Here is a 16,663-nt window from a genome sequence, read left to right on the forward strand (position 1 = left end):
GCACTGTACTAAGCATTTGGGAAGTACAAGTTGGCAACATATAGAGACAGTCCGTACCCAACAGTGGCCTCACAGTCTAGAAGCGGGAGACAGAAAACAAAACCAGACTTATTAACAAAATTAAAAAAATAGAATAGGTATGTACAAGTAAAATAGAGTAATAAATATGTACAAACATATATATTCAGGTGCTGTGGGGAAGGGAAGGAGGTAAGATGGGGGGGATGGAGAGGGGGATGAGGGGGAGAGGAAGGAGGGGGCTCAGTCTGGGAAGGTGAGCTCTCAGTAGGGCCTTGAAGGGAGGAAGAGAGGTAGCTTGGCGGATGGGCAGAGGGAGGGCATTCCAGGCCAGGGGGATGAGGTGGGCCGGGGGTCGACGGCAGGACAGGCGAGAACGAGGCACGGTGAGGAGATTAGCGGCAGAGGAGCGGAGGGTGCGGGCTGGGCTGTAGAAGGAGAGAAGGGAGGTGAGGTAGGAGGGGGCAGGGTGATGGAGAGCCTTGAAGCCAAGGGTGAGGAGTTTCTGCCTGATGCGCAGATTGATTGGTAGCCACTGGAGATTTTTGAGGATATATCACACACATCTCTCTTTTGGCTCCATACCATTCCCTGAACTAGTAACTTTAAAAGTTATTTATTTATACCTGGGCTTCAGCTAGGGTCTTTCTCTACCCTCTCCACATGACTTCCCTCATTTCTTTGGCAAGAAGCTCTTCACTTTTGCTTCCCAGATCTTTTACCTCCCTACTGGTCCCTAACTAACTCCCTGCCAGGTTCTAAATCAACTTTGGTGTAACTCCAGGGATGTCTCCATGTGTCTTATCCCTTGACCTGTTTCATTACTTTATCAGCAAGGCAGGGACTGGGAAGCTGTAGATATGCAAAAAGCCTTCCTTCTGCCAGTTTGCTGCTATTGTCTTTAACAGGCTCTTCCTAGGGGTTTACAAAACAGTGTAAGGATACAATTTGGAACTGACATTTGGTCTAAACATTTGCTACTGTTTATTAGCCCATAGAGCCCTGGCCAGTCCACTGCAGGCTGAGTTCAGTGAGGAGCACGTTTCCCCACCCTGCCCCAAGGAGTTGGACTCAAGGGCTGGGAACATTTCTCAGCCCCCCTCCAGGCACTTAGGGCCTGTCTGTGCTTCTGGCTCCTTTCAGGGCCAGGATTTTGAGTGTCTCTAGCCGTCTCTAGATCCAAGAAGGAGAAGGTTTTCTGTTTGTGTGTGTCTGGAGCTAGAGGTGTGTACACCCCCAACTATCTCCGGAGCAGCACTGTGTCTGCATGGTGGAGGAGGTGAAAGAGAACCATTTGAGTAAGTACTACATCATATGATCACGAATTCTGCATCAGTGAGGTTTGCATTAATGAGGCTTTATCATAAACCATAGCAAGATTTACAATGAAGATGGGCATTCAGACTAATCAAATTTAACTCAACTGAGCCCGAAATGGTGGTAAATTACTTGTACTTGATTTTAATTGTTTCCCTAAAACTTGATATGAAGTTGTTCTAAAATTGTATTTGAAAAGAGGTATTAATGCGTTCTCTCCACTTTTCTCTTCCAATACAGGAGTATCCAGGGGAGTAGGTTTCATTCGGTTTGACAAGCGAATTGAGGCAGAAGAAGCTATCAAAGGCCTAAATGGCCAAAAACCTCCAGGTGCCACAGAGCCAATCACTGTAAAGTTCGCTAACAATCCAAGCCAAAAAACCAATCAAGCCATCCTTTCCCAGCTGTACCAGTCTCCAAACAGAAGGTACCCAGGACCGCTAGCTCAGCAGGCTCAACGTTTTAGGTAAGTCTAATGTAATTCTTTCTTCCCAACGACTGGATTTGGGGATCCTCAGGGGCTGCCTACTAGTCTTTTTTTTATATTGGACAGAAAAACCTCAGAATTGCCAAATTACTAATTTGTACATTATTACAACATCTATATACATTTTTTATATATGCACATATTTTGTCAAATTCTTAGAAGAATGCTTTGAGCTTTCCTCTATTTTTTGTTTTTTAGTCCATTAAAATGGAGCACAGTATTTTAATTTTTTTTAAAGCACCACTATTGACACATGTAAATAGAACATTAAAAACTGTTTAATTGTTGAAATAATGTAAAATCAAGATCTCAAGCAACATCAACTTTTCTTCAGCCTATTCAGGGAAGAGAAGTGCTTTTTTAAAGCACTACTGACTTAATAAGGATGTCATTTAAGTTGACCTGTGGAATTTAGTTTTAATATCGTTTGTGGCCATATGGTATCCTTGAGACAAAAATGCTAACTGTCCTCACCACTAGATTTTTTTTCCCCTTATATAAGTCCACACTGATTTTTTTTCCCCTTTCTTGTTCCTGACCACTTAATTAAAAATAATTTACTCTCATGTGTTACGCAGAGGTAATATAGACATTACTCTCTAATGTACTTTATAGTGGAGTTTAATTGGGATCAAGAGACCTTAGTTCTAATCTCAGCTCTGACACTTGCCTGCTGTGGGCAAGTCACTTTGCTTCTTGGTACCTCAGTTTCTTCATTTGTAAAATGGGGATTTAAATACCATTTCTCCCTCCCTCTTAGATTATAAACCCAATATGAGGCAGGGACTGTGTCTGATGATTGGCCCCAGGGCTTGGTACATAATATGCACTTAACAAATACCATTATTATTGTCATTAATAATAATAATAGGTATACATATGGCTGGTTTTGGAAGCCTTCAAGGGGAGCTTTTTCTAGCAGCTGTTTTAAAAATAATTAAAAGCTTGATAGGGCCACAATTTGCTTAACCTTTTTCACTTCCCCCTCCTAGACATTCATCTAAGGAAAGAGAACTTAAAAAGGAATATCCTCTGTGTTTTGGACTGGAATTTGGTAAATGAAAAGATTTATCTCCCTCCATAGAAAGTTTTAAGCAGGCTAGTTTTATTAACAGAAAGGATTCTGGTAGTTTCTTCCTGGGAAGCATGTCTAGTTTTGTCACAAATGGCACAGTGAAGGGAGCCTTATTGGATGTTGTTAGGTCACTAAGGTGCTGTAATAGGTGTAGGTAAGTGTTGGTGATGGTGTCATAGCCTGGTGAAAAGTTGTCTATTGGCAAGAACCATCTTGTTCTTGCTCCTTTTGAGGAATTAGTGCCTATAACAGTGCTTAGGAAGTACCATAATTATTATAATTAATCAGAATTATGTCCAACAGGGCATAAGTGAGATCCACTGAGTCCAGGCCATTCATTCAGTTGTATTTATTGAGCACTTACTGTGTGCAGGACACTGTACTGGAGTGCTTGGGAGAGAACAATACAACAATAAACAAACACATTCCCTGCCCAGTCTAGTTTTCCCAAGCTTTACGAAAAAGGGTTTAAACTTCAGGGCTTCTGTCCGTAAGTGCAACCATGTGGAAGAGTATGCTGCTTACACAGGTCTTTTCAGCCACTTGCACACATTAATAGGGTTTTATCACGAGAAGCATCATCTTTGAAAACAGAATGGAGAGGTATAATTTATATATACTGTGCCTATATAGCCCAGCCTTACCTTTTGTGGTTTTGTGTTTCTTGTGCTCAGTTTGAAAGATGACTGAGGAAAGTAGGGTATTATACAAATAAGATAACCAGAGTTTAGAAAGGGCAAGAAAATGTTCCTCCTGGGCCTTGGAAATACCAAGAGGAAAGGGCCTGTGTGAGGTGATGATTCCTGGTTTTCACCCAGGTGGCCTGGGTTCAACACCCAGTATGGGAATGGATGAACATTTTTAGAGAAGCAGCGTGGCTCAGTAGAAAGAGCTCGGGCTTGGGAGTCAGAGGTCATGGGTTCTAATCCTGGCTCTGCAACACGTTTGCTTTGTGACCTTGGGCAAGTCACTTCTCTGAGCCTCAGTTACCTCATCTGTAAAATGGGGATTAAGACTGTGAGCCCCACGTGGGACAACTTGATCACCTTGTATCTCCCCCCACCCCCCTGCGCATAGAACAGTGCTTTGCACTTAGTAAGCACTTAACAAATACCAATATTATTATTATTATTATGTGTTGCTTGATGGAATGCCCAGAAAACTTCCCACCCCTTTCCCAATTTAGGTGCAGGACTAGGAAGTTTCTCAACTGCCACAGAGGATTGTTTTCTGAATCCTGGATCTTCCCCAGAGCAGCAGTGTAGAATTAGGGGGAGAAAAGCAGACGAAGGATGGAGCTTTAGCGTGCTTATTTGTTTATACCTGTTGTTTTTTCCTCAGTGGTATTTAATAAAGGCTTACTTTGTGCAGAGCACTACACTAAGCACTTGGGAAAGTACACTGTAAGAGAACTGGTAGATGCAATCCCTGCCTACAAGGAGCTTACAGTCTAGAAGGACAGACATTAACATAGGAGAAACAGCAGAGTATAAGGGTATGTACTTAAGTGCTGTGGGGACAGGGAGGTGAGTACATAAGTGCTTATGTGGGTATGGACCTAAGTGCATAGGTGATGCAGAAGGGACAGAGGATAAGGTGAGGTGATGAGAGTTTTTTAGTCAGGGAAGGCTTCCTGGATATGTGACTCCAGTAGAGCTTTGAAGATGTGAAGAGTGGTGACCTGTTGGATGTGAAAGGGGATGGAGCCCTAGACAAAGAAGGAGGGCATGAGCAAGATGTTGATAGTGAGGTGAGGTAGAGTTCCCATGCAAAGTGAAAGCAGGCTAAGGGACTGATCTGCCCTCTCCAGTCTTAGAGCTCACAGTTATCTTTTAGCTAAGTGACTGGTGGAAGGGAGATTTGGGGTAACCTACCCTGGCACCCCACTCTTGATCCTGTTTCCCGGAGATGCTTCATAGTTGCTGCTTCTAAACTCTGGATTCCCAAGTGTTTCACAAGATCTCATTGATTTTTCTGGAAATACAAAGAAACAATGGAGTGACTTCTTTTAATACAGTATTGAGGGATTGGACTGCAGGCATGAAACCTGTGCAATTTGGTTCATTTGAATTACCTGTGAACTTTATCTTAATGGCTCCCTTTCTTTTGTGGCCCCTCCCCACGGGCAACAATTGATTGAGTTTGAGGACTGGGAGTATGACATCCCCCCCATGCAACTTCCTGGCTGGGCTGCATTAGCATCAGGAGAAAGGCAGGGATTTGTTGCTGGCTGCATGGCTATAATGCTTTTGTGATGGGATCGCAATAGCTGGGCATCGTATTATGAAAGGAAACAGAGGGGTGCATCTTTGGCCATTTAATTATTTTTCTTTTTTTAGAGTTTGAGGACAGGCAGAAAAATATGTAGTCACCTATTCTCAGAGCACACTTGGCACCTGCTAAGCCTGTCTTCAGTAAACAATCAATCAATGGTATTTATTGAGTGCTTACCCTATACTAAGCACTTGGGAGAATACAGTACAACAGAAATAGCTTCCTGCCCATAATGAGTTTACAGAGCATCTGTACATGTGTTTGGAGAGGATCTGAAGCTCTTTATTGTGTAGCTCAGGCATGGCCAATTATATTAGCCTGAAAGGCGCTTACAGACCTCTAAGGCTTGGAGGAACACACCAAGTTTTCCTGGCTGTTGGGAAGTCTGGGGAGAGAATGGTGTTAAATCATAGACTTGCTGAACTTGTATCTACCCTAGTTCTTAGAAGAATGCTTTGCACGTTAGAAGCAATTAACAAATGTAATTATAATTGGGTAGAAGCCACATGGGCTTGAAGCAGCTAGCTCAAAGCCAGGCCAGATGTGACGTGTGGAGCATATTTTGCCAACCTCTGGTGCTGCTTAAAGTTGAACATGTTTGCCTTTTATCATCTCACCATTTACACCTCGTTTATATTGTTCTTGTTGCCTGATAAGACACCACCCAGTACTGGTTACCAGCATCCATCATTGTCCTGTCCTTGTCACTTATATAATAATTATGGTATTTAGTAAGCACTTACTATGTGCCAAGCACTGTTCTAAGCACTGGGGTAGATACAAGGTAATCAGGTTGTCCCATGTGGGGTTCACAATCTTAATCCCCATTTTACAGATGAGGTCACTGAGGCACAGAGAAGTTAAGTGGTTTGCCCAAATTCACAAAGCACACCAATGGCGGCGCCAGGACTAGAACCCATGTCCTCTGACTCCCAAACCCATGCTCTTGCCACTGTCACATTGCTTCTCTGTCGAGCAATTAGGCATTGTCAGCAGTTTCTACCCTAGATGTATCATAAGTTTTCCTCCCACTTTCCTAGCATAAAATTTTTGTTTTAGTTTTAAAGTATATAATGTTAGGAATAACCCTTTTAAATGAATAATTCATCCATCTCACATTTTAAGATTGTGCCTTTGATAATTTGAAGTCAAACTGCAGATCATTTTGAACCTAGAATGCAGTTATTCAAAAGTATGGGGAACAGGCTGTATAGGGAGTATTTTTCAAAGGGTCGAAGTACATTAGACTTTCTTTCACTGTCTCTCTAAATCTGTGTATATCATGACTACAATACATAAATTACAATGAGGCTTAATTTTGGAGTAAGGACTCTAGTTCCAGCCTCCCAAATGTTTTCTCCGTAAGTAGAATGGATGAAAATTGAATTAATTTACCTCTAACATTATCTACCCTGAAGGAGCTTTAATTTTATCAGATGCAGTGAAAATCCATTTTTTCTCTCCAGCGTTAAAGCAAGCTCATAATAATAATAATATTTGTTAAGCACTTACAATGTGCCAAGCACTGTTCTAAGCACTGGAGGAGATATAAGGTAATCAGGTTATCCCACATGGGGCTCACAGTCTTAATCCCCATTTTACAGATGAGGTAACTGAGGCACAGAGAAGTTAAGTGACTTGCCCAAAGTCGCATAGCTAAGTGGCGGAGCCAGGATTAGAACCCATGACCTCTGCCTGTGCTTTTTCCACTGAGCCATGCTGCTTCTCTGCCTTCTGCCTTCTCATGCCTTCATGTCATTCAACTTTATAAATTGCATAGGTCTAAGGCCTTATTTAAAGCTGTTTACCAAAATTGAATATGGTAATATGGAAAAAAACATAGTCATGGTGTTTTAAAAATTATATTCTCATTTGCTTAAAAAAAATCTGTAACAGCCCAGATCAAGCTGATCACCTGTTCAGGAAACAGGCGCAAAGATGCCATTATGAAAGGATTGTACTAAGATATCTTTTGGTAGTTTGAATCTTTGTATTTTAGGTAGTTTGATCCCCTGCATGTTTTTGTAGCTCATTCCTGTGTGGGTTTTTTAATGTCTCCTTCTGAACCTTTAAGATACCGAAGGTGATTGTCCTAGTACTTATTTCCTCATTTTACAGTCTGTTCAAAAAGTGTCTTGTTTTTGATAGAGAAATTGACTCAAACATTTAGGACAATTTGAATATGAGTAATTTAAAAATAATTGGCTACGGGTAACTTAATTCAGAAAGGTTTTCCCATTTTCAAGTGCCAGTTTTAATACTGAATGAGACTACTTTTTTGTGGTCCATTTTGAAGGCCAACAATTGTTATTATCATCTAGGATCCTGCACTTCCCACTAGTGGTTGGATTTAGGGTGGATACTTGTCATTGTTTTTATGTTTCCTCCTTAAATTTAAAGTTGACTATCATTGGTTCCTTTCCCCACCACCCCCCTCCCCCAGCCCAGGCAGCAGGTCCATCCCCAGGGAAAATTCTTAAGAATAGACTTTTATATTTAGAAGCAAACTGCAAAAAATTGTCACCATTTTCCCAATGTTCTGATGAACCCAGAAAAGCAGGACTGAAAAATCTTAGTAGCCAATGAACCCATAAGGATTTTTTTCCCTTGACCTTCTTGAGCTGTAGAGGAGATTATAAATGTGTGTGTGTGTTTGTGTATATAATAACATATGTAGATGCAAATGTACACTATTCCTTTATCTGATTAAAACCCTTACTATAGAATGCTCAAACCATTGAGCATGTTTTTCTAGAGCCCACTGAGAAATATCCAATTGGAGAACATCCTGTCCCAAAATAGTAATTGGCCTTTTCAGAAATCAATGATTATTTAATCCTTTTGAATTTAGGATGGAGTGATATGTCATCACATGGCCCCTATTGCTATGGAAATGGTAATTATTTGCATTAGAGTAGGTGAAGATTGACTATAAAAATTTTCTCTGGAGGATTTTAATCAAAAGGCTACAGTGGGGATAGAAAGGATTTCCCCTACCAGTACAGGTTGTATGCCGTGTCACCCTGACCTATGTATCGTGATCAGAAACTGAAGTTTCTATTGGACATTGTGACCGCCAGAAATGCTAATGTACTGTGACTTATGGCAACATGCACCTGGTTTCATGAGCACTAAAAGTTCTGTAATGCTTGTTACCACTGTGTTCATTGCAACTTTAAGGCTTTGAACACCCCACTGTAAAAAAAATATTTTCAAGGAAAATGGCAGTAAGCAGCCAAACTTTACAAGCACACAATTTTGGGGGAGGGAAGCTAAAGACTGAACAGTTTGCTAAATGTGTGTTTTGCAGGTTGGACAATCTGCTCAATATGGCTTATGGAGTAAAGAGGTAATGAAGAATGGCATTAGGCTCATAATACTATTCCAGTTGATTCATTACTTTGTTTCATTTTGGAAAAATCATTTTGGCGTATCATAGCTTTCCCATAAGCTTTGTGTTGGGTTTAATTTTGCACGTTCAACCTGGTAACTGGGGGCTTCTGAAGCAAAATTCACTGAAAGGGAAAACCTTTAAGAATTTACTACTGGATGCCACTTGAGTTGGGTTTTGTGGGGGGTTTTTGAAACCATTTTTCATTACTATTGCATCTTGGTGGTTCAGCATGTTGATGGATTTTTTTTTTTCTTAATACTGCTTTAGTTCGTGCAACCAGTCCTGTGTGTGTTGTGTTGTGAATGTAGAGCTGCATTACGAAACCTATCCATTATCTTGGAGGTAGATTATTTTGCCTTGAAATATACAGCATGTTAGTGCTAGCTATGATGTGTGTAACCTACAAATATTTAATACTTTCACTTATGATTGGGGGAGATTACCAAATCAGAGCTCTGGAAAGGTCTTTGCAGTAACCAACTTTTAATTTTGCTTTTTCCCTATTGTTTAGTAGGTTTTCGCCAATGACCATTGATGGCATGACCAGTTTGGCTGGAATTAATATCCCAGGACATGCTGGGACAGGTTGGTGCATTTTTGTGTACAACTTGGCTCCTGACGCCGATGAGAGCATCCTGTGGCAAATGTTTGGACCCTTCGGAGCTGTAACCAATGTGAAGGTCATACGTGACTTTAACACAAATAAATGCAAAGGTTTTGGATTTGTAACTATGACAAACTATGATGAGGCAGCCATGGCGATAGCCAGCCTGAATGGATACCGCCTGGGAGACAGAGTATTGCAGGTCTCCTTTAAGACAAATAAAACGCACAAAGCTTAATTAGTTGCCCTCGGTTTATATATTAAAACTATATGACAAAGGCAAGTTAAGATAAACTTTATACATTAATAAATAGTCTTTGTAAGTCAGTGTTGAGATGGGGATAAATCGACTACTTAGCATCCTAAGAAATATGTGAGATTTTTTATTGCTAGTATTTGAATTAAAACTTCTTAAATATCTTTTATGTTTGAATATAGGCAAGAGGTACAGGGTTTTTACCTGTCACATTGCATTCTATTGCCTTCTTTGAAGAAGGTGGACCTTTTAAAATGTTTCAGCTAAGGGAAGAAGTTTCTTTTCTTTTTACATAACTGCCTTGAGCCTGTGAGTAAATATTAAGGCTTTGTTGTAAGACTTAAATCAAAATGTCTCTCCTGTTCTTGATTTCAGATTAGCTTTGTGTTGTACTTTACATTTAGTGCATTGCCGTTATGTCCGTTGGAGAAAAGTATTTTGAAGTTTACAATTTTATTTATAAAGTTATGAACAGTATTTATTTTGTAACTATGATTTGGGTTGGGGAAGGGTGGGGCTACATTATAAAATGCTTATTGTAAGAATACTGGAGAACTTTTCGTAAAGCAGTACCTTGCCAAAGAGATAAGAGCCTCTTTGATGTGGGTTTAAAAAAAAAAGCATCTATTTTTATAAAAAAGAAAATTTGGAGAAACTTTTTACTGGTCCTGGAACAAATATTTTGACTTGAATACTTTGAGAAATCTCTTCATATGACACCTAGTGAGCTTTTAAAACTTACCAGGAAATTTGCAGTGGTTGGAAAATTTAGAAAGATTTATGATGTAGAAAATACTTTTGAGATCTTTGTATTAAAGAAATAGACTCTGTGGGAAACACTGTTGGTTTCATTTTTGTAATCATCAGTGGAGTGTCTGATCATCCTGGTTACTATGTGATAGCTGGCTCACATTAATTTGTGATTTTGAAACAAATAAAAATTTAAAAAGTAATGTATAAGAGCAAGCAAGAAATTCAAATTACCAAGAGATGGGGGAAAAAAAAAATCTGTTCTTCCTAAAGAATTCCCTTCAGATAGAGCTCATGGTGTTTAGTGATGTACTTGCAGTATTGTTTGAAGAATTGTTTTGTCTTAAGAAAAGACGTTGCACATGGTTTGCATGGCAGCAAATCAGCAAAAGCGATCAGAGTTGGATGTATTTGAAGGTATTTTGAAAGTTACGTTCAAGGCTAACACCTGAGCTTTGTGTAATGTAAATAAGACCTTGTGTTTAATGAAACTTTCAACTACTTTTTGTTTTTGTTTTCTTACATGCCAAGTGATGTTCAGGTTTTGAATGTTTTCGTATGAGTTTTTTCCTTTGTAAATGGCATTAACATTGTTACTTGAAGTCTAATTCATTTTTGTTGTCCTGAGGACTTGAATTTACAGTGCATCAAATTTGTTGCTAATTTTGTCTGTAGATAGTCTAGCTTCAGCTGTTTATGGTGATGCTACATTTTCATTTATAAATATGTTGTAAAAAAATGAGTATAATAGGTTTTGAACACATTTCCTTACATTTTTCATACAAAAATCATAAATACCTGTATGCTATTGAAATTTAACTTTGTATGATGCTTACTTACATCACTATTTGGGGAAATAATAAAATAAGTCTTTGCCATGTATGGAAGAAATTTTAAAACTACAGAATATTTTCTGATTAGCATTGAGCTTATTAACAAATTTTGGAAAAAAGCTGAGGGCAAAAATGCCTTCATGAGGATGCACTGATAACTACTATATAGTTACGTCCTGCTTTTTGTATAAACTGAGATGCTCATATGCTTCCCCTTAGAACAAGTAATGTGCTATGCATAACATAGTTGTACATTATCTTTGCAGTTGCTTTGGGTTTTATCCTTTATTTAAAATGTAGTTTAAATTTTTCAGTATAGTACAGTACATATCCTGTGAAGCGCGTGCTAAAGTGAAAAAGCGAGTTTTCATGCTGACCCACTCAATGCTATTCAGAAATCAATTGGCTTAGCACTTTCTCATATCCTTAGGTGCATTTAGATTGTCAAAGGTAAAGTTCTGCTTTAAAAAAATTTAAAAAAATGTATATACTTTAAAAAGTAAGGTTTCCCTGTTGGGAAAATAGTAGCTACCTGCTTCTTTCCTATACTTCTGAAGCAAACAAAGGCATTGATGAGAAGGCATGTAAATTGTGCTTCACTTTACAGTGTTTATCAGAGCACTTAATAAAATGTAAGGCTGGTATTTATTTGAAGTTGTACAGTAAGAATTCACATCTGTTGGAATAGAAAATATATTCTGTTGAGTATTAAGAAGCTGTACATGTTTTCTTTTGTGTTTGGATCCTTTGTACTTTTTCATGTTCAGTACATCAATAAACAAAGTTGAAGGGAAAGTGGTGAGTAGGTCTCTATGTACATTGCTTCTCTCTTGCTCTAAACTTAACAGGGTTCCCTTGAATTGTGTGCATGGTTTACTCAAAACTTTAGTTGAAAACCTGTTCTAATTTGGGATTCCTAAAATGTTACCAGGCTGAAGACCGTAATGTGAAAATGAACCAAATCCTTTTTTACTCCCCCTGCCCCCACCGCAAGTAGAGTATTAAATACCTATCAATGGGATAACCTGTAGCAAGCATACCCCATGTCTTTAAACCTGCAAAAAATCTAGGGAAAGATTAATTGATTTTTTTTTGTATGCACCTGCAGACTTTCATACAGTGCATGAAAAAGGAGCAGCCCCACAACTCAGGGACTTCTTCAGATTTAAAAGTAAGCTGTCAGACTGAAGTTGACTTCCGTACCTCAGTGGCGATTACCTATGGTGCACATGAAATTGAGTTGACTCCCGCTTAGGCCATATTGACACCGAACCTTCCAAAGGATGTGATGCCCCTCTCCAAAGGGTGTGTTTTCCGAGGTTGTGCAAGTGAGTTTAGTGTGCCACTCATGGATGCAAACTGTGAGATGTGATAAACCCTAGTTCAAATCTAGTTTACACACAGCGTATTATAATTTTGTTTGAAGAATCGCTTTTTTTCCCCCTTGGTAGGGACTCTCTCCCCTTGAGTCAAATGTAACTTGGAAAAAATAATCCTTGAGGTGGATTATCTTTGACTCATCTCTCAGATTCAACCCATAAACTCAATGTCACCAAATCCTGATCGTCTACCCTTAACATCAGTAAAGTCCACCCTTTCCTCTCTGACCAAACTGCTACCACATTGATCAGTCAGTGTTATTCATTGAGTGCTTACTGGGTGCAGAGCACTGTACTAAGCGCTTGGGAGAATGCAATACATCAGAGTTGGTAGACATATGCCCTGCCTGCAGTGAGCTAGGATTTAGCCTTTTTTTATGGTATTTAAATGCTTATTATGTGCCAGGAACTGTAGTAACTGCTAGGGTAGATATATATCAATCAGGTTGGACAGATCCCATGTCCCACAATGGGCTTATACTCTTAGTTCCCATTTTAAAGATAACAGGCCCAGAGAAGTTAAGTGACTTCACCCAGCAGACAAGTGATGGAGCCAAGTTAAGGTCACCCAGCAAACAAATAAAATTAATTTTCTGCTTCCCTGAGGATTCAAGAACCTCTGGTGCTTGCCAATTCCCCTCAACCTCAAATAGAGACTCCCCGTTGTTGGGTAGGCACCGTCTCTATATAGTTGCCAACTTGTATTTCCCAAGCGCTTAGTACAGTGCTCTGCACACAGTAAGCGCTCAATAAATATGAACGAATGAATGAATTGGCTTTAAAGCACTCAATCACTTTGCCCTACCTATCCTACCTCACTGATTTCCTACTACAACCCAGCATGTTCATTTTGCTGCTCTAACACTGACCTAATCACTGTACCTCAGTCTTATCTATCTCACTTCCAAGTCCTTGCCCATGTCCTGCCTCTGGCCTGGAACTCCTTCCCCCTTCATTTCTGACAGATGTTCACTCCATCTTCAAATCAATCGGTTACTGGGTGCTTACTGTGCAGAGCAAAGCCTTATTAAAATCACTTCTCCAAGAATCCTTACCCAACTAAGCCCTTATTTCTCCTTCTCCCTTTCCCTTCTGTATCTCCCTTGCACTTGGATTTGTACACCTTACTTCACCCAACCCCACAGTGATGCCATCATTATTATTATTGTTTGTGAGCATATCCGTAATTTATTTTAATGTTTGTCTCCCCTTCTAGACTGGAAGCCCCTTGAGGGCAGGGAATGTGCATACCAACTCCGTTATATTGGACTCTCCCAAGTGCTTAGTACACTGCTGCACACAGTAAGCACTCAAATATGATTGAAAATAACAATGGCTGTAGTTGCTCATGTGTCTGAGTGCTCAGGAATTTCCAATAGCCAGGCATAAACCATGTTAGGTTAATACAGCCAACATCTGGAGTTCTTACTGCCTAGAAATCATCTAGACTGAAAGATTGTGGGCAGAGAACATGTCTGTTATATTGCTACATTGTAATCTCCCAAGTGCTTAGTACAGTGCTCTACACACAGTAAACACTCAAGTATGATTTACTAGAAGACCAAAAGCAAAACCTGAGTACTATTTCTGAACCGATGGTAAAGGAATTAAAGAAATGTAATACAGGCGTAGTCCAGATTAAGGCCACCCCGTAGTGCATGCAGTCTGGGATGCATCCTGCGCTATTTGTTTAGTGGATAGAGCATGGGCCAGGGAAGCAGATTGGGTTCTAATCCTGGCTCTGCCACTTGTCTGCTATGTGACCTTGGGAAAGTCACTTCACATCTCTGTGCCTCAGTCCCCTCATCTGTAAAATGGGGATTGAGACTGAGCCTCACATGGGCCAGGGACTGTGTCCAACCTGATTAGCTTGTATCTATTCCAGCACTTGGTATAGTGCCTGACAAACAGTAAACATTTAACAAATACTGTAATTATCTCAGCATATGTCAACCCTACTCCCAACAGAACACCCAGTCTCTACTGCAGTTCCATTCCTCCCTCACCCCTTCCTCCTCTCTGTGATAATCTCTCTTCAGTTCCCAGCCATTTTTCTGCCTTCCTCCCATACCCTAAAGAGAAGCCCCATACACCGATCTCCCTTTCTGTCTCCCTCCTACATTGCAGTGGGTTTTTTTCTTTCTTTAAGCACCCTAACCCTAATGGATATTAGCAGCCATTGCCATGTGCCATCACTCCCCATTCCCTTTCTGCTTGCAGTACCATATTTCTGCCCCTGCTGTTAGAATTGGGACAGGGGTGGGATATAGGGCAACAGTAAGCACTCAGTAAATATGATTGAATAACAGCACAAGCACCTCTGCACCCTTTCCTGGCTTGTTCTCAACAGGTGGGGCTACAGTGCTTAATACTAAGGGTGTAACAAAATACCATTTTTTAAAAAAAGCTGCAGAAGCTGTTGCTGTAATTCACATTTAGAAAAAACACTGGAGAGCAGGGGAAAAGTCGGACTGAGGTTTGGGGTGTGGCAGTAATAGGAAAGCTGCTAGGGAGGGAGAAGAGGCAAAGAAATAGAGGAATATTACAGTGTAAGCTTGCTTTGCTTTGGGGCTCAGTTGAAACACTGGGACTTGTTCTACTACAGATCCTGATTTCTGACATGCACATGAGTGGGAAACACACCCCAAAATAGAGCCAGATGTTTGAGAAACGTAACTCAGTCATCTCACGAGGTGTGCTTGAAATTCAAGATTGGGGATCCATTAAGTTAGATACCCATAAAATAGTTGTGTAGCTACAGAATCATTGCCCTGTGACATGTTATTCCATTATGAATGGATGAGTCTTCTCTTTAGGTGAGGTGTGGTAATGCCCTTGGAGACTTGTCAAAATCAGATGGCAATTTGTGACAGGAAAAATTGTTGCAGATGAGGGCCTCTACATTTTCAATAGTTCCTAATGTGTTTCCTCCCTGAAGCCTCTAGGTTGTTTTATTACCCAGAGAAATTATAGTACTTATGTTGATAGTTTGAGAGAGGGATTTTTTTTTTTAGGAACGGTAGTCATAAGTGCCCTTGTTTCTCACTTTTATAGCCATTAACAATCTTTATAGAACTGGGTTACATTAATTTTTCAACTGTTTTAATCTACTGTATGCTTATTGGAGTGAATGTAGTATACTAGCCTTTTTGAAGCAAATACAGAGCATGATGACACGGTGAGATGAATCAAGGAAACATAAGATATACAAGATATCAAATTAATTTATTGGTACTATTCTGAAGTATGGATGAAGTCTCATCACTTTTTGCTATTCAGAAAAAAAATGGATGGAATATGTCTTGATTATGCCTTGACAATGTTGCATCCCACCTGAAAACAGGGAATCTTTTGCTGAGCATAGACCTGCATCATGCACTGCCATCAAGAATGGAGTAGCACACTCTGAGCAAAATCTTTGTATGAGAAGAGAGACAAGAAGGCAAAAGAGAAAATAGTGCCAGGTGCTACAAACATTAAAAACAGCAGCACGGCAAGAGACAACCAATCTGTGTGCCCGATGCGGCAGAGACTGTGGATCCTGCATTGGCCTTTATATACATACACACACACACACACCATCAGTGATAGTAATTAAATGCTTTTTGTGTGCAAAGCACTGTACTATTCGTTCATTCAATCATATGTATTGAGCGCTTACTGTGTGCAGAGAACTGTACTAAGCGCTTGGGAAGTGCAAATCGGACTAAGAACTGGAAAGAACACACAGGTGTGAATTAGATGCGCTCCTGGCCCTCAGGGGGGAATCGATCTAAAAATAAAGGGGGGTGTGGGAGAGGGGACTGGTGCAAGATATACAAGAAGAATTGTAAGAAAACACTAAGACAACATAAAGACAAAAAAAAATTAGCTATGACGGAGCTATGGTGGTAGGAGGAGTTGATTTCAGGTTCATCATGGTTCAGATTTCACAGTCAAGACAGTGGCCATAATGACTCCTATAATAGCATCCGCTGCAGTCTTCTTGAGATTTTGGGGCAGTGGTGTCAGGCTGTGGCTGTTTTCTCTGTCCTGCCAGGATGGCACATGACAGGTCGGGACGGAGATTCTTTGGTGATATGGAGAAGAACTGGTGCAACTTCCTGGAGAGGCAGAGGGGTCCTGTAGAGGAGGAGGAGGCCAAGGGCCCTGAGAGCTGTGGTGAAGTGGACATTGGTATCTGGAGGAGTCGTGCAGCCAATTAGTAGGTCTGGGGTGTGATCAGCAGTGGGTTAAATCCACGTGGTTGGAGGTGCCTAGGGCATACCAGAACGAG

The 16,663-nt window shown here is 40.3% G+C and overlaps 1 protein-coding gene across 7 annotated transcripts in view; it reads left to right on the plus strand.

Moving 5' to 3' along the window:
- ELAVL2 (ELAV like RNA binding protein 2) overlaps positions 1–9,919 on the plus strand; it is a 148,808-nt gene extending 138,889 nt beyond the window's left edge. For 4 of the 7 annotated variants that reach the window (XM_038769606.1, XM_038769604.1, XM_038769605.1 and 1 more), the window contains 3 exons: positions 1,576–1,801; positions 8,482–8,520; positions 9,077–9,919. In XM_038769606.1, coding sequence (XP_038625534.1) covers positions 1,576–1,801; positions 8,482–8,520; positions 9,077–9,407 — 596 coding nt within the window. In that variant the 3' untranslated portion in view covers positions 9,408–9,919. The remainder of the gene's footprint in view (positions 1–1,575; positions 1,802–8,481; positions 8,521–9,076) is intronic. The other 3 variants (XM_038769600.1, XM_038769601.1, XM_038769602.1) reach the window with 3 other exon arrangements.
- The last annotated feature ends 6,744 nt before the right edge of the window (positions 9,920–16,663 follow it).

This window comes from Tachyglossus aculeatus, chromosome X4, assembly GCF_015852505.1.
Source record: "Tachyglossus aculeatus isolate mTacAcu1 chromosome X4, mTacAcu1.pri, whole genome shotgun sequence".
Classification (NCBI taxonomy): Eukaryota; Metazoa; Chordata; class Mammalia; order Monotremata; family Tachyglossidae; genus Tachyglossus; species Tachyglossus aculeatus.